The following is a 24,549-nucleotide window of genomic DNA, read 5'->3' as shown; positions in this document are numbered from 1 at the left end:
CATGCAATTAAGAACTATCGCCTCAAACAAAGGGATGCATTCAGTTTCTGCAGGTTCATTTGTATTTCAATACATAGCAATTCCCTGTTGAGCAAGACAAAATCATTCAAAATTACAGAAAAATTGCTCACACTTGTATAATTAAACATTTCCAAATAAGACCATATGGATTATTGACTTCTCTAGTAGAATGACTTTATTTGTGTGCATCAAATAAGAGTTTCTATATTAATTGAGCATGAAATAAAGGATGAGAATGACGGCTGCGGTCACTACAAAAGTTCTAATGCCTTATCAGATGCTTTGTTTCATAATTAGTTATTTCCCTAACCACTGATAAAAACTGGGAAGGGCCTGCACAGAGTCATCCTTCTGAAAAGCATGTTGGGATTGCAGAATGAATTTGCAGGTGCACATAGTGACTTGGGAGAGCAACCATGCACCTAAGTAGAAAAAAGCATTCACGTAAAAGTGTTGGTTTTCCAAAAGCAAAGAGAGGCATAAGAGCAGCAAAACTCAGAATTCTGTCTCATAAGAACATAAGAACATAAGAACAGCCCCACTGGATCAGGCCCATCTAGTCCAGCTTCCTGTATCTCACAGCGGCCCACCAAATGCCCCAGGGAGCACACCAGATAACAAGAGACCTGCATCCTGGTGCCCTCCCTTGCATCTGGCATTCTGACATAGCCCATTTCTAAAATCAGGAGGTTGCACATACACATCATGGCTTGTAACCCATAATGGATTTTTCCTCCAGAAACTTGTCCAATCTCCTTTTAAAGGCATCCAGGCCAGATGCCGTCACCACATCCTGGGGCAAGGAGTTCCACAGACCGACCACATGCTGAGTAAAGAAATATTTTCTTTTGTTTGTCCTAACCCTCCCAACACTCAATTTTAGTGGATATCCCCTGGTTCTGGTGTTATGTGAGAGTGTAAAGAGCATCTCTCTATCCACTTTATCCTTCCTATGCATAATTTTGTATGTCTCAATCATGTCCCCCCTCAGGCATCCCTTTTCGAGGCTGAAGAGGCCCAAACGCCATAGCCTTTCCTCATAAGGAAGGTGCCCCAGCCTTCTCAGTCTTAGTAATCATCTAAGTAATTAGTAATGATCTTAGTAATCATTCTTAGTAATCATCTTAGTCACTCTCTTTTGCAGCTTTTCCATTTCTACTATGTCCTTTTTGAGATGTGGCAACCAGAACTGGACACAATAGTCCAGATGTGGCCTTACCATCGATTTGTACAATTAGCCGTTTTGTTCTCAATACCTTTTCTAATGATCCCAAGCATAGAATTGGCCTTCTTCTCTGCCGCCGCCCATTAGGCCGACACTTTCATCGATCTGTCCACCCCCCCCCCAAATCTCTCTCGATCTGTCACAGACAGCTCAGAACCCATCAGCCTATATGTGAAGTTTTGATTTTTTGCCCCAATGTGCATGACTTTACACTTACTGACATTGAAATGCATCTGCCATTTTGCTGCCCATTCTGCCAGTTTGGAGAGATACTTCTGGAGCTCCTCACAGTCATGTCTGGCAGATAAGACGTGAGGGACCAGAGACAGAAGCTGTAGTCAAGGACAGGCCATTGGTCAAATACCAGATTAACAGTCCAATCCTATCCTTTTTCAGCCGATAGCCAATGGTGCATATGCTTCATGCTGTGATGGGGGTGACAATCAGACTGCCAGTGAAAGACAAGTAAAAATATCTTTCACTAAGCGTAAAGTACAGTCATTTCTCTTTATCCACTGGGGGTTAGGTTCCTGGAAACCCAGCTCGTACTGAGTCAGTGGATGTCAAATCACTGACCCTATGGGAAAATGTATAGCTGAGAAGTACAACACTGAGACACTCCATTCCCATTTATGATGCATACAGAGACCAGACATGGATGAAGGTTCTAAATGGATTGCAAACTAAATTGTAATAAGTACAGTTTGGTCTATTATACCTTGGTTTATTATCAACCAGGCATGAAATACTCATTAAAAGAAGCATACTCTACTTAGTATTGTATACAATCCATAAAAGCAGTGGTACCCAAACTGTGAGACGTGGTGCCCTGGGGAGTCACGGAAACCAGCCAGGAGAGGCACAGAATCCTCGCAAAAAACCTGTTGCCCTATAAGATGTATATTATTGTAGCCTAATGGGGAGCTGAGGCCAATGGCTCGGTAGGTCAAGGGAGCTACCAGTCAAAAAAGTTTGGGAACCACTGTGAAAAAGGGAGGGGCAATTATTGCTCTTTAACCTGATCACTCCCAAAAACTCAGAAAGGGGCCGTAAAATGATTCCCATTTGACTTCCATTATCAATAACCAAAGGAAAAACAAAACAAAACTATAAATTAGATTGGATACTACATTTGGATAGAAAGAGGACAGAGTATTTACTATACTTTCTTTATCTTAGTATAAAGAAAAGAGAATTTCTTTCTTTCTTTCTTTCTCGCTCATTTCTTGCACCATCTGAACAATATTGGAAAACATAACGAGATGCAACCCAATGTAGCATCATTTATCATTCAAGTAAAAAGACAAGAAGCAAAAGAAACAACAACTGATACCCCCTCTTTGAGATTCTTATGCTAGTGTTTAAACTTGAACATGTATTCATACGGTCCCCCAGGCTACAAGTTCAGTTAAATACTATTAAAGCTGCCTGTGGCCCAAAGTGCACATCTAATTTGATGTGATCCAGATGAAGTTATTGGAGTTTAGTGAAATCACGATGGAGTGTGGTTTATCAGAATTTGCTGATCGCTTGCCCTTCTGGTCTTCCGGCAAGCCAGCTCAATCATACATCAATGTGACCACTTTAATGCTGCAGAAAATCTGCTTCCATTGCTTGAGGAGGTTATTCCATCTGTTCTACAATCTCAGAGACACTCCAAGACAGAGTGAAGGCAGCACAGATGCAAGACTAGATAATGGTACATCACGAGTGAGCCTAAGCAAGGTGCGCTACAGAGAGAGAGAGAGAGAGAGAGAGAGAGAGAGAGAGCGCACGCTTTGGCTTTCAATTTAAAACAAACCAATGTTCTGCATCATATATGGAGACCATGGTTTGTTTGTTAATAACCAAAGTTAGAACAAACGAGGATATCAGATGATAGCTTGATCTTTGCTCAATATCTTGGCTTCTAATTATAGTTACAGTGAAATCCTATCCTATTGGACTGCCCCACTGGCATAACTAGTGTATAATGGCTGCCATAAGATAAAGTGCACTCCAGTAGCCCCCCACCAGAGGGCCAGAGGGAAGACCAGAGCCTTCCTGCACATGCCATCACCGTGCTGCCTGAAGCTGGAGCAGATAAGGGCCCGATCCTATCCAACTTTCCAGCACTGGTGCAGCTGCAATGTAGTTCCAAGGTAAAGAAACAAATGTTCCCATACTTTGAGTAGGCCTCTGTGACTCTCCCCCCCGCTGCAGGATGCAGCACATGCCCCATTGTACAGCTGCACCAGCCCTGGAAAATTGGATAGAACTGGGCCCTAAGCCAGCACAGCAGGTGGAAGGGGAGGTAAGGTAATTTTTGTTTTCTTATTTCTTTGTTGCAACTGCATTGGTGCTGGAAAGTTGGACAGGATTGAGTCTTAAGTATCACTTGAGTAAGGACTGACGAAAACAACAAATATGTGCACACTAACATTTGAAACAATACGCATGTGTGTACTTAAATTAATACACACAAATAATAATAATAAAATTAAAGTAAGGAGTGAACTAGACTACTGTTTCTCAGTGTTTATCTCCCACTGTACCACATCACATGGTCCAACTATTCTAAGTACCATGAACAGTAACTGGCGATGACATAATCTCCAGTTACTTCTGGGTTGAGAGGCCACATGTGACTGCAATAAAAGCCAGTAAGAGGCCCAGGATAGACAGGAGGGCTTTTTTGAACGCAGAAAAGCAGGCTTCAGAGTTCTGCTCACCAAGCCAAGCCTCCTATCGCTATTTGTTGTGTCATATTCCTGGTTTGCTGCTGGGTGGCAAGGGTCCAGGGGATCTCACGAGTACCACCAGAAACCACCTCAAGTACCACTGGTGGTACTCTTATCATTGGGTGAGAAAAACTGACTTAGGGCCCAATCCTATCCAACTTTTTTCAGCACCGTTGGAACGACAATGCAGCCCCGATGTAAGGGAAAAAATGTTCCATATCTCAAGGAGCCCTCTGTGACTGTTTCACCAGCTGCACTGGCTCTGGAAAACTGGATAGGATTGGGCCCTTAGCCTGCAGTCCTATCAACACTTTCCTGAGAGTAAGCCCCATTGAACAAAATATGACTTACTTCTGAGTAGACCTGGTTAGGATTGTGCCCTTAGACTGATTTGTCAGAAATGGCAAAGACACTTCATATTCTGTCATGTTTTCATTGAAAAATGCTGAAGTCTTGTATGCAGGTGCAATACACAGGTGCTTAACAAAACAGGCATAGAAGAGGGCCTATAATTAACTATAGTAAAACAGCATGGTTGATTATTGGTTTAAATAAACAATCATACCTGCTCAGAATGTAGATATCACAGGAGAGCCTAATTTGCTCCTTTGAAAGGTAAGATCAGTTGAAGGCCACATTTTTCTTGCTTTTGTTCTTTCCCATCAATTTTAATGGGTGCAGAACATCAGTTACTTGTAATATAATGAGACCAGAAGATGGATGAGTACATTTGAAAATACTGGCCACTGGACAGAAAACATCCTGAAGTGACTCTAGTAGCACAGGTTTCAACAATGCAGCCTGGTCCGCAGGTGACACCACACTGGCATTCACGAGCAAGATCCATTCTCTGCCACTATTCATCACACTTCCCCATGTTAGACTTTCAAAGGCATTTTCCCATTGAACATGATCAAGTGACATTTTGAATCCAAGGAACAAAGAGGTCATGCAGAGATAAATGGCAAGATCCTAGATGTTAAGAACAAAGCAGCTTTCATGAACATGTTTTAAAGTCTTAGCACTTACCTGGAGGCAAGACCCACTATCTCCAATGGGACTTATACCCAAGTACAGTAAATGTATTTAGGAATAGAGCCTCAGCTATGAAATAATTAAATTAAATCTGAAATCCTTTTACTAAAGGTATTGTTTATAACTATCAATGATATGAAAATTTAGACATGAAAAGTATAAATTATTATTATTATTATTATTATTATTATTATTATTATTATTATTATTATTATTATTATATTTTTGCACAGTCAGGTATTTTGGCTGGTTTGTATTATTCAGACATAGAGTCTGTCCCAAGGACCTAGGATGCCTGGTTTTCATCCTATAAATACTGTCGCAAAATGTAAGCTGTTACCAGTAACGCTGCTTTTGCAGTTGATTGATGGAAATTTCTGTGGCCGCTAAGCCATTCAGGGCGCAATCCAAACCTGCGCTGGAGCAGGCAAGCCAGGAGGCTTGCGCTGCATCCAACATAGGTTTGTTGGCTGCAGCGGCTCAGCCAGAGGCAAGGGGAAGGTCTCCTCGGACCTGCGCCACCTCCAGAGGTGGCGTAAATCCGAGGAGAATGAAGTGGCTAGAAGCTCCGTTCACCCCGGGGATGGGGGTTGGGATCTAGCATAACCACTGGGTCCCAGCCCCACCCCCGGCACGCCCGCCCCCAGGGCAGCCCATCGCCCGCCATCCCCCCACCCAGAAACGCCCCCTCCCGCCACCTCTCTGCCTCCCCATGCCTACCTTTGAGGCTTGTGTTGGCATGGGCACACCAACACAAGCCGCAGCGAGGGAGCCGTCATGGAGGCATCTGCTGGCCTCCACACATTGGAGCATCTACATGTGCTGACCCAGCTCCCTCCCACAGAAGCGCAAACGTGTTTTACGGCACGTTTGCAGCCCTCCAGGGGCACCTATGCCGGCATAACTGCCGGTTAGGATTGCGCCCTCAGGTGCTCTTCAAGGTGTTTTGGAATAGCACCCAAGGCCCCTATGACAGTTGGGATTACTCTTGCTTTCTTGTGCCATGCTGTCTTTCAATTTCTATAATAATAATAACAACAACAACAACAACAACAACAACAACAGGTATTTATATACCGCCTTTCTTGGTCTTTATTCAAGACTTTATTCAAGGCGGTTTACATAGGCAGGCTTTTATTTAAATCCCTTATTAAATAGGGATTTTTACAATTGAAAGAAGGTTCTTTCTTTCAAGAACCACTACATTCAAGGTGTTTCATTCCAATCTGGCTTCACACCCTGGCCTCCATCCTCCCACGCTCAGAGCAGATGGAAATAGCTCGGCTCAGCTTGTCAGCTGCTCCAAGGTCGCACGGTGTCGGTGGCCTCGAACTGGCGACCTTGTGGATGTTATCTTCAGGCAGACAGAGGCTCTACCCTCTAGACCAGACCTCCTGCCCAAATTTCTATTTGCAGGTCTTTATATACTTGGTGATTTTCTCCAGTTCTTTATTTTCCGCTCCACTGTCACCAGGTACTGCAATGTCTACTATCCAGACTTTCTTATCCTTCTTATCAATGATGGTTATGTCTGGTGTGTTGTGTGGTGGTTGTTTGTTGTTTTGTATTCTAAAATCCCAGAGCACTTTGACTTCTTTGTTCTCTACTACTTTTTCCATTTTGTGGCTCCACCAGTTGTTTCTTAAAGGCAGTTTATACTTTTTATACATGTTCAAGTGAATTATTACTATTATTATTAAGAATATTGATAAACAGCTTTTCCACAAGAGTAGTTGTTCACAAAGCTGTTTACGTAGTAGAATATTACTTAACAGTGAACCATTCTTCTTGGATTTTCGAAGCTGTTCATTCACCGGTGCCTCAGAAAAAGCTCAAAGAGTTCCTGTTAAAAATTTAAAAAAATAATAAATGTCATGAACCAGTGTTCTTCAACTTTGGGGTCACAACTCCAGTGGGGTAATGAAACCTCAGGTTGTGGGGTCGCGGCAACTTACAGGAATGAAAAAGGTTGAAGACCACTGGACTAGAGCACCATCAGGTAAAGGGGGAGGCATCTGATGTATCTGTTCAGGTACTAGGAGATTGTATCTTCAGATAATACTGCATTTATATACTGTGGATGATCAAGTACTAGTGATAAAATATCAGGTGTGCATATCATAGTGATAAGCTGTTACATTCCATCTAAGACGATAATGATCATAAAACAATACAAGGAGTGCTTTTAGAACTTTTAGAAATTATTCTGTTACAGCAGGGGTGCCCAAACACTGGCCCTGGGGCCACTTGCAGCCCTCGAGGATTCCCAATCCCGCTGTCAGTGAGATGGCCACAGCTCGATATGGGATGAGGGCTCCCTCCACTGCTTACTGCAAGGCCTTTTATAGGCCTTGAGCTATTGCAAGACCTTTATTCATTCATATAAGTTACATCGTTAATATATACATTTATGTAAATTTATTCAAACATGAAATGCAAATTAATTCTTTTTTTCCCCGGCCCCCGACACAGTGTTAGAGAAATGATGTAGCCCTCCTGCCAAAAAGTTTGTGTTACGCAAAGCTGACTGGGCTATTGTGATCCATCTGATGAGTGATGAGGAGACTATTAACACACTTCAGATATGGATGGGTGATAAAATATGTGGCAAAATGATCGGATCTATTCAAGGAACTCTCACTCAAGCCACTGCTATTAGGTGACTCTTTTCTGACAGCTATTCAAGGACATTTATAGCGTCATGGAACATTTTAAACTATCATTATAAGTGCTAGATTGATTAATAACGCAACCTTATAACACAGAGATTTTCAACATTTTTCATCTTACATCACACTGACAAGGTGCTAAAATTGTCAAGGAACACCATCAGTTTTGGGACAATTGATGAGGCACTCCACCCTGCTGGCCGGGAGCTCACATCCTCCATCCACTTATATATGAACCTCCCCCAGACTCCTGCAGCACATCTGCAGACCATTCACAGCATACCAGTGTGCCATCAGTGGTTGAAAATTGCTGCTATAACCTTTCTAAGACAGTGCTGGACCTCCCCTTGAGGCACCCTGGAGAGATGCTCCATGAAGCCACCCCCCCGTGTGAAGCCACCCCCCCCAATCACCTGGACTGACATGGAGCCTCACACGACTGCAAGACCAATGGAAGAAGCCATCTGAGGCTTCCCCACAGTTTCCAATCTCACCAGGAGCCTCATTAAGGCTTCCTGCGCAGTCCTAGAGGCACATGAGTTCCATGCCCGGAGCATTTGCCCCGTTCAGCTAATGGGAGGTTCGCTGCTATTCTAAGATTTAGTTACCAATACAGATAGAAAGAATGCAGGGATGTGCCATCTTCACGTGGATCCAAGGCTACACCATCTGCACATGTTGCTAAACCGAGCCCTGTTCTTCTTTCCCCTTACTCTGTGAAATGCATGCACTGATGGTGCATTGAGTCCTTATAGGAAATGGGAGGCCTGAGCATAGGAATGGATATACACAGACTTCCTCCTTTGCCTGGTCAAGTTTTTCAAACTTTGAAATTTGAGTAATAAGAACAAGCACATTCATGGAAATTTGGAACGGGCCCACACATCTTCCATTGGCTGAACTGGTCCGGCACTTGTTGGTGAATGCGAATTAGATGGAGAGGAGAGAAAAAGGCTCTGTGGGCCCCCGAGGGGATTCCTCTACACACAAGTACTTAACCTCTATGTGGGTGTGTCCCAAATATTTTATTATAATACTGATAAGTTTTGTCTTCTCTCATTATTTTGTGAAGTTAATGGTTTTGTTACTAGATGAGTATGTTTAATATTACAGAAACATGTAATTGTTGGGTGGATGAGTCTAAAGGTCATCCAGTCTGTTTCGGAAAGGTAGTGTCTGCCCAACCTAACAGATTACACCACATCACAGAAGCGTAAAGATACCAACAGCAGCAGTCATAGGTGATTAAGGGTCATTCTATATAAGTATTTACAGTAAAAGTAAGTTCTGCTGATAGTTCAAGGAAATCATGTCACACACTAAAAGGCAATATTTTGTCCAGAGTAATCAGTTTAATACAGTGGTTCCCAGCCCCTGTCCCTTTAGACAAGGTTGGGACCTTTCGGAGGGACCCAGTGGTGAAGGTGCTCATCCCTTCCAGGTTCTCACCCCTGCTACTCCTGAATAACCAAACAAACTGGGTAAGTAAGAAGCCCTGTTAAAACTCCTTACCTGTCTGTAGTCTGCGGTGGTGAGAAGAACCTGGAAGTGATGAGCACTGTTACCTATGGCCTCCACTTGTACTTCACCCCCCCTTAAGGGGAAAGGCTTTTACAAACACAGTACCTGGGGGTTCGCAACCCCCAGATTGGGAACCACTGGTCTAACTGATTAAGGCCATAATCCTAACCCATTTTCCAACACTGACACAAGGTTAATGCAGCTCCAAGGTAAGGGAACAAACATTCCCTTATTTTGAGGAGGCTTCCATGAGTGCCACCCAACTGCAGGATGCAGCACATGTCCCACTGGCACAGCTATGCCAGTGCTGGAAAGTGGGTTAGGATTGCGGTCTTAGAGAAATACATTTCTGATGTCAACATTTTGAGGAGGGGTCCACAGCTCACTAGTAGAACATATATTTGTCAAGCAATCAGTCCCAGGGTCAATCCCTGGCATATCCAGGTAGGACAAGGAAAGACCCCATATGAAACCCTAGATAATAGACCAATGGTCCAAGATGGCTTCATAAGCTCAACATGGCAACTGAGAGCAATACAGCAAGCCCATAACTGAATTATCAGTATTTTAGCACAATTCAGCCAGTAACAACACCTATGAAAATGAAAAATATTTCAGGTATACATCACCTATGAAGCCCTTTTTCCCCCAAGAATAGAGGCCCATACATGGACTTCAGAGGGTCAATGAACCAGGGGCAAAAATTAAAAAAGTTGTTGGTTTATGTACGAGAGGGAGAGGGGGTCCATAGCTTTCATCAGATTCTCAAAGGTGTCCATGACCCCCACTTATTTATTTATATTTATACAGGTATTTATATACCGCCTTTCTTTGGTAGTCAGATTTCTTCTCAGACTTTAATCCAAGGTGGTTTACATAGGCAGGCTGTTCTAAACTCCCGTAGGGATTTTTACAATTGAATAGTTCTAAGCTTTCATAGAACTCCTCATTCCAGCTGAATTCCTTCCCGGTCTGGCCTCTCCCTGGCCCTTCGCCTCCCACGCTCCACTTGACGGCAACTCCTCTCTGCCACCGAGGGTCAGCTCATCAGTATATCCGCGTGTCATCAGTTCTCAGGTACTTCTGGTTGTTTCGAACTGGCAGCCACAGATCTTCAGGCATACAAGGTGGCAGCTCTACCAACTGAGCCAGACCTCCTGCCCTTACCCTAGAGGTTCTTCTAAGCAGTGGCATCACTAGGGTTTGCATCAACCAGTGCGGGAGGCCAGCATGTCAACCTCATGTTGGACCTCCTCCCATACAGTGGCTCGGGTAGTGCCCTGAGCTGTGGGTGTATTGATGCTCCATCGCCCTGCCCCCTGCTGATTTTTTGGCTATAACTTTTGATACAATAGAGATATTTCAATGTGGTTTGTTCTATTGCATTCTGCATGAAAATACACCGCGAATTATACACAGCATGATGGTATTATTCAAAAATACCAAGATTTAAAAAATTTTGGCCAGTAGTGGTGTCAACCCCCCCCCCCCACTGTGCATATCACCTGATGCGGCCCGCACCCTCCTAGTGACGCCATTGCTTCTAAGTTCAAACCTGAATACCTTCCACAGTCACAGCTGGCTTGGCAGCTTTGGCTTGGCATTCAAAGGCAAAGAAAAAAGAGGAATGAGTTTATTCTCATGTCCATAGAACTGGGCATTCTGTTTTGTTTCTTGAACTGAGGCAGGAGACAAATTAAACTGTACCCCATTTGTGTCTCAAGCACATCTTACGTTGTTTTCCTTCGCAAATGAAGAAAAATAAAGTGTTGTACCTCGCGTCAATGTCGCACTGTCCAACACTTCTTAAAGTGCTATCCTTGCTTTCAGCCTAAGGGCTCCCAGAAATACAAGTGACAGTTACAAATATCTATTATAATAAGCCTGCAAGAACATCCATAACAGGATCTCATTACTGAGTGTAGTAACAAGGAAGCTGAATGACACAAAATATCAAAATACAAATTGCTGATATTTATACTATTTTCCTGCCTAATTTCTGGGTTCTTTGCATTCTGTTTAATGATTCTGTTCATTGTCCTTGCATAGAAATGTACAGAGAAAAAGAGCTCATTTCACAATACCTTCCTTTCATCTCTAAATAGAGAAAATACTGAAGTGTGAAACCCACCTGGGCGACATGAAGAAAGTTTCTGATGGCTCTCCTAAGTAATCTAAAGCTACCATTTACTTGTAAATTAACTAAAGGCTTTATTGAGTTGAAAATTAGCATTGCAATGGTTATAGCAACTAATTACTGTAAACTTTTTGTTCAGGATGTATAAATAGTAAATTTAATTTAAATAGTTGTTTAACAGTGCAAGCCCACGAAATTTACTCAGAAGTAAGTCTCACTGTATTCAGTGGGGCCTACTCCCAGGCAAGGCTGTAACAGGACTGTGGTCTTAGCGCCCAATCCTATCCAACCTTCCAACACTGATGCAGTCAAAATGCAACCCCAAAGTAAGAGGACGAACATTCCCCTACCTTGCGGAGGCCTCCGTGACTGCTCTCCCATTACAGGATGCAACACACATCCCAGTGGCACAGCTACATCAATGCTAGAACATTAGATAGGATTAGGCCCTTATAGCGCAATCCTATGCATGTTAACTCCGATGTCAGTCACATTGTCTTCAGTGGGGCTTACTCCCAGGCAAGTATGAATAGGATTGCAGCCTGTGAGCCCAATCCTGTGCATGTCTACTTAGAAGTAAGTGTTACTGTAGTCAATGGGGCTTACTCCAAGTAAGTGTGGATAGGATTGCAGCCTTACAGCCCTATCCTGAGCTTACCAGAGCACCCAGGCTCGGCGGCACAGAAAAGGGCTGCCGCCGAATCCTACGCCTCCCACGCTGCCAAATCCTATGCCTCCCACGCTACAGCGGGAGGCTCCTCGGGAGAAGGGGACATTCGTCCCCTTCCCCTGAGTAAGGTAAGCAGTCCCGCAATGGGGCTACTCACTTTACCGGCAACCTAACGGTCAGCAGTCAGGAAAAGGCACTCGTGTAGGGCGCACAGCCCTCCACGAGCGCGCTGGATCCTGCGGAGCTCAGCTCTGCGGATCCTCTTCCCACTTGCCCCCCAGCACACCTCCCACCTGCCCCTTGGCACGCCTCCTCTCCGCCCCCACTGGCCTCCCCCCTCCCCGGAATGCATCCTCCATGACCCCATCCATGCCCCCACCTCCTGTTCCGCTGCTCTGCGGTCCGGGAAACCGCAAAGCCACAGAACCTGGGCGACCGCCCCGCGCTAGCCCAGCACCAGCTGGTGCTGGGCTAGCACCGGCAGGAGCCCCGCGGTGAGCCCTGCAAACATGCCTTATGGCACGTTTGTGACTGTGGTCAGCGGCATGATGCTGTGCCACCAACCACAGGATTGGGCTCTTAGTCAGCTAGATATAAGCCACTCATCTTGAGAGACATGATAGAACTTATTGAGGAAGACTTCTCTGGAAGCCATGGAGATAACTGTATTGGTAGGATTATCTATAGCACTCAGAACTCAGCACTCAGGATTTCTATAGCACGAGTCACTAGAAATTCCTTTATGTCATGACACCAAATAGAAACCACCATTAATAATCCATTTAGACCTCTTGCTATAAAAAAGAGGAACTAAGAATTCGGATCTACATAATTGCTCAACATTGCTACATAGAGATTCAGATTGTAATTCTTCAGTATATACTTCATTAACCAAGTAAAGGTGGCACCTCAGTATCAGGGAGGGAACAGTGGATCCGTTCTCTGGGGAGGTTGGATTCAGAAAACCGTGGATAATGAAATCCATGGTTTCAGCACCTTTAAACCTTCCAAAAGCAAGCGGAGCTGTACTCTGGTCACCTTTGATGGAGTTTCTGAAGCCTGCAGAGGCTGTATACTTCCACCTGAAGCCTCTGCAAGCTTCAAAATGGCCCCAAAACATGAAAAAACACAACTTTCTGTTTCCCTCCAAAGGCTTTCCCGGGCCTCAGAATGCCATTTAAGGGTAAAAAATGTCATTTCTGGTTTCCAATGGGAAACCAGAAGTTATGCTTTTTCACATTCTGGGGCCATTCTGAACCCCACAGGCAGAAGTGCACAGCCTCTTCTGGCTTCAGAAAACCCATCGGAGCAGACTGGAGTGCAGCTCCGCTCACCTTCGGAGGGATCAGGTTGGACCAAGTCAGACTCAACAAGGGTCCAGTGAATGGAAAATCCACGGATAAATAGGCTGAACCTGTAATAGTACACTGCACAGGAAATGTAAAAAGCCAAATGGACGTAATGCTATTAGGCAAGCCTGTAAAGTAGAGGAATTCAACTTGATGTTCAGATTGCTATGTCTGATCTCAGTGGTGTTGCTAAGGGTCGGCTAGCTGCCCTGGGCTCAACACTTGGGGGTGTTAGGGGGTGCCTTTTCAAGGCCTGGGGAGGCTGTGTGTGATGGTAAGGCTTCCAGCAGGCCTTCTGAGAGTTGGGAAGGCCATGTATGGGTTCCCAAAGCCCAGAAGGCCTGACCAAGATGGGGGATGCCAATTTTCTTTTTTGCCCTGGGTTACAATGAAAGCAATAGGAATAGAAAAAAAGTAGTGAGTGTCACGGCAACAAAAGCAATAGGCAATAAGGGGAAGTGGCTTTGGCAGCTGCAAAAGGCAGTGCAATGAGGAGGACCCCAGTTGAGCACTTTATCCAAAGTTATTGCCGAGGCACCAATTGAGAACAATTGCAGACCTACCATAAGGTCTGATGGGGCAAAAGCCCCAGGAGTGAGGCACCAGGACCCTGCGGAAGCCTCCATGAGACTCAGATGAGTGGGGGGGGGTGGAATTCTGCATAGGGGGGGCGGCAGTAGCATATGGGAGGCGACATTGCAGACCTTTGCCCCGGGTGTGGGGCTGGGCAGGTCCGCTGCTGGTTGAGAAGAAAGTTCTCTGATGCTTTGTTTGTAAACTATGAAGACAGAACTATATTCACAGATACATCACATCACACATGACAGCAATACCTTGCATTTTTCTCCGGTTAGGGACCAGAACATGGATGAATGTCATAAATGGGCGAACGTCAAAGAATAGCCTTGTTTAGCTTGCAAATTGATTTTGGCCAGCAAAAGATATAAATAAGTTTATAACACATATAAATGCTTGCAAAACCTAAATAAAACAGAAAGAAAAAATAAGCAAAAGAAATGGCTGTGACAGGCAGAAGGCGTGGCTGCTGCTTGTACTCCTGTGGGGAAATGTAAGTCCACGGAGGGCATTTAGGCTTATGGCAGCTGGGACTGATGCACTAGACCAATTAATTCATCAACCGGCAAGGGTTATGACCAAGCTGGGCAGGCGCTGACATGACAGGTGGATACAAGATCCCTCCCCACCACCACATCAACTTAAACACACAGCAACAAAGATGGTCAAGCAGCACAACAGGCAGTCAGGCCTGAGAGAGAACAGCAATAGGGTTGCCAAAACAGCAGTGGTCTGGTCCCAAGTGATGTCTTAAGTGCCAACTTGCCAGGAAAAAAAGAAAAGAAAAAGAGAACTTCTTTGCTCCCATCTCCTCATCTGAGCTGACACAACTTCTTTATTGGTTCAAGGACATGGCAACAGATCCAGGAATCGGCAAGACTTTATCCAAGCCTTTTTCATGTCATGAGTTTGGCATTTCTAGTAAACATAGTAAACTATGGCAGGATAGGTGAGGGACATGCTTTGTTTCTATAATACGGGGTAGTTTCCACGTCCTTGATGACTAGGATAGGTTCTGGGTGTTGAAGAAAAACATATGAAGGTTGATGGAAAGTTCCCTGGGTGGGATCACAGAAACCGCTAAAGCTGTGCTTCTCAACGTGTGGTCTGCAGACCAGTGCTGGTCCACAAGCCAAGCGCATTCTCACTCCACTGATGGTTATGGTTGGCAACCTTCAGTCTCGAAAGACTATGGTATAAGCCTACAGCACCTGGTATTCCCAGGCGGTCTCCCATCCAAATACTAACCAGGCCTGACCCTGCTTAGCTTCCGAGATCAGATGAGATGGAGCATGTGCAGGGTAACAGTTGCTGCCATCAACCCTGCACATGCCCGATCTCATCTGATCTTGGAAGCTAAGCAGGGTCAGGCCTGGTTAGTACTTGGATGGGAGGCCACCTGGGAATACTGGGACTTCACATATAAAGTCCCACCCCAACAGTCCATCAGCAGTTATACTCAAGAAGTTGAATAAAGAGCATCATACGGATCTCTGTGCACTTGTCATTTGGGACCCCGTCCAAACCCACTAATCTGAGAATGTAAGCAATAATAATATTATAATTATCCCCTACCCTATCCCACTGTCAGAACTAGACTGTGTTCAGCCATGAACTGCCTCAGGGACTCCAGCTCCTGATTTTGCCTCAAGGTTGACTCCTGAAGCCTTTTCCATAACTGGATGTAGCCACAAGGCAGTGGAGGTTTGGGATCAGAGTTTTCCTTCTCTCAGATGAGCTGCCTTCCCAGGCTGACCAGTCCCATCTACCCGGTGGCTGTTTAGTCTCCTCTTACGGCACGTACAGCCAAACTGAAGACCTGTTCTTATCCCCAGTCCCTGGGGGATGACGCAGGAGTGGAAAGGAAGATTGTGGAAGCAGGGATGGGGCTAATGGAGGATTGCAGAGAGAGAGGAAGCAGGGGTGGGGCTAATGGAGGATTGCAGAGAGAGAGGAAGCAGAGGTGGGGCTAATGGAGGACTGCAGAGAGAGGAAGCAGGGGTGGGGCTAACGTGCTACATCCTGAACCATGGTTCCAAGCCGCTTGCAGCAAAGTCCAGCAGGCTGCCAGGAGATGTGCTAACGACTACTGGCTCCAGCTCTGTTCCCAGATACAGATTGCAGCTGACACCGGCAACATCAAGGGGATGTATGATGGTATCAAGCAGGCCCTAGGTCCAACACAGAAGAAAATTGCCCCTCTGAAGTCTGCAGCAGGCGTGGTCATCCAGGATCAGGCGCAGCAGATGGAACGCTGGGTGCAGCACTACTCTGAGCTATATTCCAGAGAAAATGTAGTCACCGAAGAAGCGCTGAATAACATTGAGTGTCTGCCTGTGTTGGAGGAGCTTGACAGTGAACCAACCCTAGAAGAACTTCACGTGGCCCTGGACTCCCTTGCCTTTGGCAAGGCACCAGGAAAAGACAGCATCCCTGCTGAAGTCCTAAAGTGCTGCAAAGAGATCATCGCCACTGAGCTGCATGAAATCCTCTGTCTCTGCTGGAGAGAAGGTGGAGTACTTCAAGACATGAGGGATGCAAACATCATCACGCTGTACAAGAACAAAGGTGACAGGGGTGACTGCAACAACTACCGTGGCATCTCTCTCCTTAGAGTTGTAGGAAAGTTGTTTGCCCGAGTTGCACTAAAGAGGCTCCAGGTACTTGCAGAGAGTGTCTATCCAGAATCGCAGTGTGGATTCCGAGCCATCAAGTCCACCACTGATATGGTATTCTCCCTTAGACAACTGCAGGAGAAATGCAGGGAACAACGACAGCCAGTCTTTATAGCCTTCATAGATCTCACGAAGGCTTTCGACCTGGTCAGCAGGGACGGCCTCTTCAAGATTCTCCCCAAGATCAGATGTCCACCCAGGCTCCTCAGCATCATCAGATCCTTCCACAAGGACATGAAGGGCACTGTTGTCTTCGATGGCTCCACATCAGACCCCTTTGACATCCGAAGTGGCGTGGAGCAGGGCTGTGTTCTTGCACCAACCTTGTTTGGGATTTTCTTCGCTGTCATGCTGAAGCAGGCCTTTGGAACTGCAACAGAAGGCATCTATCTCCGGACCAGATCAGACGGAAAGCTCTTCAACCTCTCCAGACTGAGAGCAAAGTCCAAAGTCCAGCTGAAATGTCTGCGTGACTTCCTCTTTGCCGACGATGCAGCTGTCACTGCCCACTCTGCCAAAGATCTCCAGCAGCTCATGGATCGTTTTAGCAAGGCCTGCCAAGATTTTGGACTGACAATCAGCCTGAAGAAAACACAGGTCATGGTTCAGGATGTGGACTCACCTCCCTGCATTACAATCTCTGCGCATGAACTGGAGGTTGTCCATGACTTTGTGTACCTTGGCTCAACGATCTCCGACACTCTTTCTCTCGATACCAAGCTAAACAAATGTGTCGGTAAAGCAGCTACCACGTTTTCCAGACTCACAAAGAGAGTCTGGTCCAACAAGAAGCTGACGGAACATACCAAGATCCAGATCTACAGAGCTTGCGTCCTGAGTACACTTCTGTACTGCAGCGAGTCATGGACTCTCCGCTCACAACAGGAGAGGAAACTGAACGCTTTCCACATGCGCTGCCTCCAACGCATTCTCAGCATCACCTGGCAGGACAAAGTTCCTAACAACACAGTCCTGGAATGTGCTGGAATCCCTAGCATGTATGCACTGCTGAAACAGAGACGCCTGTGTTGGCTCAGTCATGTCGTGAGAATGGATGATGGGCGGATCCCAAAGGATCTCCTCTATGGAGAACTCGTGCAAGGAAAGCGCCCTACAGGTAGACCACAGCTGCGATAAAAGGACATCTGCAAGAGGGATCTGAAGGCCTTAGGAGTGGACTTCAACAGGTGGGAAACCCTGGCCTCTGAGCGGCCCGCTTGGAGGAAGGCTATGCAGCATAGCCTTTCCCAGTTTGAAGAGACACTTGGCCAACAGTCTGAGGCAAAGAGGCAAAGAAGGAAGGCCCATAGCCAGGGAGACAGACCAGGGACAGACTGCACTTGCTCCTGGTGTGGAAGGGATTGTCACTCCTGGATTGGCCTTTTCAGTCACACTAGACGCTGTTCCAGAACCACCTTTCAGAGCGCGATACCATAGTCTCTCGAGACTGAAGGTTGCCAATATATCCTGCTGTATCCCTTACAAAGTAGATGGAGACGACTGAGCACCACACACCTATGGCCAAATAAACAGTCCTTGCTTGCTCAATATCCGTAATAATATGGCACAAATATGGTGCCATTCCCTGGCATATTGGGAAAAATATTGTCAGTCCCTAGCATCAGAGAGTTTGAGAAGCGCTGTGATTGAGTTCACTCTTGCAGAGTACTCCAAGATTCAGGATAATCCTAAAATCTACCTCTGATTATGGCTTAGGCAGCTTGACTGCACAATTCTAAGCATGTCTACTTAGAAGGAAGTCTTGTTTCCAGATAAGTGCGTATAGGACTTCAGCCTTATGGCAACAATCCTGAGCAGCAGCTGGGCTGGTGCAGTATACAATGCAAAGGTGATTGCTGTCACAAAAGTGTTGTAAAGTACTGTGCAATAAATAGCATAGCAGTTGGGAGGGTCGAAATGAAGGGTCATGCTGGCCTGTTCTCACGGCACAGGGAACAGCATGCACCACGCAAGGCAAGTTCCACACTGAGCAGCATGGAGGTGGAGCAGAGGGTGGGGAGGTGGTGTAATGAGTTGGGGAGAGCAGTGACAGGGGTGGGAGGTGCGTGGATTGTGCCTGGGAGGGGTGGGATCAGTGGCAGTTGTGTAGTTGAGGGGGTCACTGGGTGCTGTGACTCCAGGAAGCACTCAGTTGCTCACAGCCAAGCCATCTGCTTCTTCCACTTTGGAAGAAGTGGCTGGCCTCACTTCAAGTGTTGCACAACCACACCGAGAATGACTGCAGGGGCAAGTAGGACAACCAGCTATCCCCCACAGCCACCCCCCCACAATAGCTGCTCGTATTGGCCAGTGGACAGCCTCACCCCCAAACATTCCTTAAGTAATTGCAGTGATGTCATCACATCACAATTATTTCTGGGTTGGAGGGGCAGCCGTTCAGAGGTCAGCTGCGCCACAGATCAGTGGCAGCTGCGCATGCCGAATCCTATCTCCCTTTTGGGGCCTGATTCACTAACACAGGGCAGACTGAACTTGTACCAGCGAGAGAGCTCATGTCCCTTTACCAGACAGAGATCTCCAGTGTGCAAAATTCCAGCGCAGGAGGAAGATGAGGGTGGCCTGTGCCAGCACTGCTACGTGGGATTTTGTGCTGGATTGGGCTGTTAGACATCACACAATCAGACTTTTATCTGAAGTTTTCTCTGTAGCAACTTCCACTCCTGCTGTTCTGAAGTGCCTTGTCACTTCAAGGAATGGTAGGTAGCAAATGCTTCAACTACCTTTTTCTCCAGTGGGTCAGCTCATAGGTAGCAAAGAGACCATAATGTACTTCTGCCACTTGGCTGCTGATCCTGGGGGATGCTCCAGGACTGGTTTGATGCCTTCTAATTAACTATCACTTTCATTATTACACAGTTCCTGGGGTTTCAGCATGGGTGAAAACCGTGTTAACTAAGTCTGAATGGAAAAAAAAATATTTCAAGAATGTCTTCATACCTGTAAAATGATTGCCCTTTGGGGTGATTTTTGACAACATTTTGTGGGGAAAAAATACAAATCATGTTGTGAGAAGGAAGCAGTGGAATCATCCTACAGCTGAGGCAACCAGCCAACATTCTCTCCCCCAACTAGTGACATATAGTTGACTTCTTGTGGCAGAAATGGAAACAGTGGCATTACTAGGGTTTATGTCACCAGGTATAGGAGGTTCATCACCCCTGTGATGGTATAGGTGGTTCATCACCCCTGTGATGGAGCTCCTCCCATGCAAGGGACAGGGCAATGCTCCAGGCAGTGAGCATGGTGATGTACCATGAACCATGTGCCATGTACATGTACCATGTACCATGATGTACCATGGTGAAGCCCAGGCCTAGCTGGGTTTTTTGGCTCTGACTTTTGATAGAATAGAGATATTTCAATGCAGTTTGTTTTATTGCATTCTGCATGAAATGTCACGTCAAATGATATATAACATGATGATATTATTCAAAAATACAAAGATTTTTAAAATTTTGGCGAGTAGTTGTGTCATGCCCCATGCACGTCACCCGGTGCGGCCCACCCCCCCTGCACCCCCTAGCAACTCCACTGACTGGATATGAAGGAACATCCCACTGAAAATAAACATTATGGATAGAAAGTATCTGTCTCTTACAGCCAAATTCTGAGCTGCCCGGCGCCCAGAGGAGCAGAGGCACCAAAATGGCTGCCGTGGCATCCAATGCTTGCTGGACAGCCACCGCCAACTCCTCAGGGGAAGGGGGAAATTCCAGGGGAGCAGGCTCCATAATGGAGATACTGACGTTTGCACTGGCTACTTCGCCGGCCCAGAGTTGAGAAGCCCCATGTCAGGCCAGGAAGCCCAACACATTCGGGATCTGGCATAGCAGGGCTCCTCTGGTTCTGCCCCACTCTCTCCCCCCATCACACCTTCCTCCCTCCCTCCCCACACCCTAGAATGCCTCTTCTCTGACCCCACTCACCGCTCCGCTGCCCAGAGCAAGCGACGAGTTCTGGGTGGTGTGAGATGCGCCTCCAGACAGTGCTGGCTCAGAGCAGACTGCTGCTGAGCTGGCATCAGAGGTGGGTCTCACAGCGTGCCTTATGGCACGTTTGTGACACTCAGCGCTGGCAGAGGGTTGGCACTGGCTGTTCTGGATTGGGCCCTAAATGCCTTCCATCTGCTCTGCATGATTTTCAGTTAAATGCATATTTGATGGTCCATTCAACTCCATTCTGCCCCAACTAGGAGTGTACAATTGTGTGTGACTAGCACTGAACAGGAATAGTCAACAAGGGCATGTAGTGAAATTGCCAATATGGCAAGACAAAGTGCATTTATTGGTTCTCTGGGCAAATTATGGACAACAGGATGGCTTTGTTTATCCTCAGTGACCTGTCAGATAGTCAGATCTGATTGGCTATGTGATACTCTGATGCCATCATGTTTACTATATAATCTCTGAAGGAGTGGAATTATTCAATTAAAAAAAGCCCTGAAATGGAAATGAAGTCTTTAAATGAAGCAACATATTGTGCTGCAAACCAGCGCAAAAAAATACCACAGTGTTTTCATCTCAAGTGTCATATCATTTGATATCCCCCCTCTACAGTGGGGTCAGAGGGGTTTATTAAAGAAATTAACCTTATATAAATTCAGCTCAGTGCCAATTTTAACTAACAGCGTTATATTCATACTACTAGTCAGTATAACTCTATTTGCACATTATTTTATAATTATTCTTGTGTTTGTCATCACATTAAACTTTAAGAGGCAAACTCATTCTTATTCTCATTTTACAGGCAGAAAACTAAAGGCGTAAGAAAAGGGATTGAGTTATCCAAGGCTACACATTGAGTCTGTGGCAGAGTTTGGACTTCAGTGCAAGTCTTCCAGGTCCAAATCCAATGCTATATCTAATATTGTAAGCTGCCTTGGGTGGCTCAATATGTAGTAGAAACGCAGGGCAAAAATTATTTAAATAAATAATAACTATCAAGAGGCACACTGATTTTTATTACAAAATCATGCACGCACAGAGAGAGAGAATTAAAATATACAGTTAAAACATCTGTAGGTGAAAACCACAATTTCACTCACATCCCATGCACATCCCACGAAAAGCATTCTACCAAAACCATCATCTTCTTCTGAATGACCACACCATCAAGTCAAACAAGGAGATTCTATTGGTAGTCACAAAAGAATACACCTCTCTCAACTGAGATGGATTTCTTATGCATACCTCTATTCCAACATGTACACTTATAAGAAAACTCATGCTATAAAAGAAAAGCCAAAACAACAGAACTGAATTTCTTGTTAAATATGACTCAAACTGGCTAGCTCCATCTGATTTCTTAGCATTACACTTATGTTTGCTTTGGGAGTGCAAACTGGAACATTCTTTTATGACATCATTTGATAGCCAACCAGCCTCAAATACATGTGATCACAAAGACTGGAACAAAATAGAAACTGCCTTGAAGATCCACAGTGGACCAGATATATAATAGAACATGTTACTGTTCTCTTTTTAAATAGTGTTATCTGTGACATTTCCCCCACAATTCAGGATGCAAAAGCTGGGGGGCTGACTTGCACACAGCTCTTCTGGAAAACTCAAGTCAGATTCTTCCGGGGATTATACCTTATCAGGTAAATACCAGGGCTAAAGGGAAAGTGGTAACGCATTTCTCTCCTCTGTCATTTCTTTATCATGAAAGCTGCAACTCTCTGGCAGAGGAAGAAAACAAACAAGCAGAAGGATTCAATGCCTCTGGAATCCCACAACAAAGGCAGTCACTTTTGCATGCTTAAAAAGCTTTAGGAGTCAGTGCCACATCAAGCAAATTTCATAAAAATGCACTTAATATATTCCCTAGCTCCAGTGTGGTTAGATATTCCTTATGAAATTCAGACAGAGGCTTGACCTGTTTTCTCATTGCATCGTCTGCCTTCTTTGATCTGTAGCAGTGTAACCTACTGAGCTAGATACAATTTGTATTTTAAGGTCTCTGGCTATTCACAGTCTGAAGGGAGTAGTGGGGGGGCGGTAGTGAGAAGTGCTACTTTTCTGTTCCATGTATTGTAACTGTCAGGAAAAAGGTAATGACGAAATTACTTCTAAACTGAAGGAAAGTGTTCCACCTAGAGTCCATTTTCTGGAGCAGAAAGCAAGTGACAGGTTATCTGTCAATGGAATTTATTTTTAGGACTGTGGAAGTCTTCACTACTTTGTTCTTGTTTAAAAAAAAGAAAAAGAACAAGAAGCAGAGGTATTGTCCCCAGTCATAATTGACAATGTTAATCTTCTCTCCCCCACCCTCCACGGTGATAAAAGGAGTCATTTTTATATTTAATTAATGCAAAGGATCGTTTTGGAAACTGGCTAATGAGGCTCTGATCACATTACCATGAAAATGTGCATTAACAGTGCAACCGAGGAGGCTGTTTCATGTGTAGAGAATCCACTTTGTAATTAGTCCACTGTGAAATGAATCACATCAGGAAGAATTTGAAGACGGGGTGGGGGGAGAGAGAGACACATAGACACATACAGTAGGCAATGGGTACTTAGAGACTGCTGTGCCAACAGACCACCAACATTTTAATCTGTTTTGTCTTCAGCCCATCATCAACAGTGCAGCCCCAAACTGGAAGTGTCCTGCCTCTGTCAACAGTGGCACATCAAAGGTGGGACGAATTATGAAGAGGAAGGGAATGATGCGAAAAGGCGCTAAACTTTCATGTGTCAGATTTCTAAGAAAAAGTCAAAACAAAACCACCACATCAAATACAGTCTCAATAGGAATGTACAAAATTACATGGCTTTTAAGGTAACACTTTTTCCTCTTCCTTCTCCCCTCCCTATATTATAATTACATTGCAGGCACAGGATAGCATATCCCAGAAACATTCCTGCTGTTGGGACACACACTGAAGTATGTGTATGTCAAATTAAGCTCTCTGCCTAATTGTACAGAGGAACAGCACAAAGGACAGAATAATGAGGAATCAGAGCATCTCCCACTGAAAGCAGGCAACTTATGAACTATTCAAAATGGGGAAATTATACACACACACACACACACACTTGATATCGCAAACAGTTTTTAATTAAAAACACACAGCCCCATACCCTTGGCAGCTCAAGCTAAGCCATCTCACTTGTTTCCAGTAAGTTGAAAATATCAGAGACCAAAAGACCTGTTAAATCCTAACAGTTGCATAAGGATCAGTGAAGTGATAGAGGACCCTGTTCCCCAGCTAAAGACACACACCGTGTACATGGTTCAACACAATAATGCAAGCCTCTGGCTTGGAACTGGGCGCCGATGAGGAGGAAATGTTAAAAGAAATCCATGGGGAGTCATCCAAGGCAGGAGTGCTAAGAGACCTGAAAAAAATAACAACCCACCAGAAACATGCAAATGCACACCCCACACACATGGACCATACTCATCAATCTGTGTGTGTGTGTGTCTGTTTTTCTAAGAAATTTGCTTTCCAAACAGGTCAACGTTTTTATAATGGAGCTGCCAGCTAATATCTTCTGCACTCACCTGAGAAACTTCATAAAGCAGTTTGTAGTGTTCCTCCCTCTTCTGAAAACTGCAGAGATTGCAACCCATTCTAGTCAGGAATAATGAAAGAGCAGCGCTTCCAATTTCCCGGGAACTGAGAGGCAAACGCACTGACAGGGAAGCACCCTCCAGACTTGACTTCTGTTTTTCATCAGTCACTCCAGTGCATGAACACAGACACGGCCACTGTTAGCTGGAAGCACAAGCCGGGCTCCTCTCTCTCTCTCTCTCTGTGTATAAGCTGCATGCTCTTCTTCCTCTTCCCCAAGTATCTCACACTCACTATGCACGCAGACATACACAGAGTTTCATCTCAGTTCGAAGCAACACTCCCCCTGTCTCCGCATCAGCGCACATGACTCCACAGATTCCAGCTCATGAATATTAAAAGAGCCTCATT

General features: G+C 45.3%; 1 protein-coding gene and 1 pseudogene across 1 annotated transcript in view; both read right to left on the bottom strand.

Moving 5' to 3' along the window:
* Window positions 1–24,197, bottom strand: part of PDZRN4 (PDZ domain containing ring finger 4) — a 159,575-nt gene extending 135,378 nt beyond the window's left edge. The window contains exon 1 of the mRNA XM_066633652.1: window positions 24,129–24,197. Coding sequence (XP_066489749.1) covers window positions 24,129–24,197 — 69 coding nt within the window. The remainder of the gene's footprint in view (window positions 1–24,128) is intronic.
* Window positions 15,123–15,242, bottom strand: LOC136657683 (5S ribosomal RNA; annotated as a pseudogene).
* Window positions 24,198–24,549: the final 352 nt, after the last annotated feature.

The sequence above is a fragment of the Tiliqua scincoides genome, chromosome 7 (assembly GCF_035046505.1).
Source record: "Tiliqua scincoides isolate rTilSci1 chromosome 7, rTilSci1.hap2, whole genome shotgun sequence".
Lineage (NCBI taxonomy): Eukaryota > Metazoa > Chordata > Lepidosauria > Squamata > Scincidae > Tiliqua > Tiliqua scincoides.
This window is presented reverse-complemented; position numbering and strand designations above follow the sequence as displayed.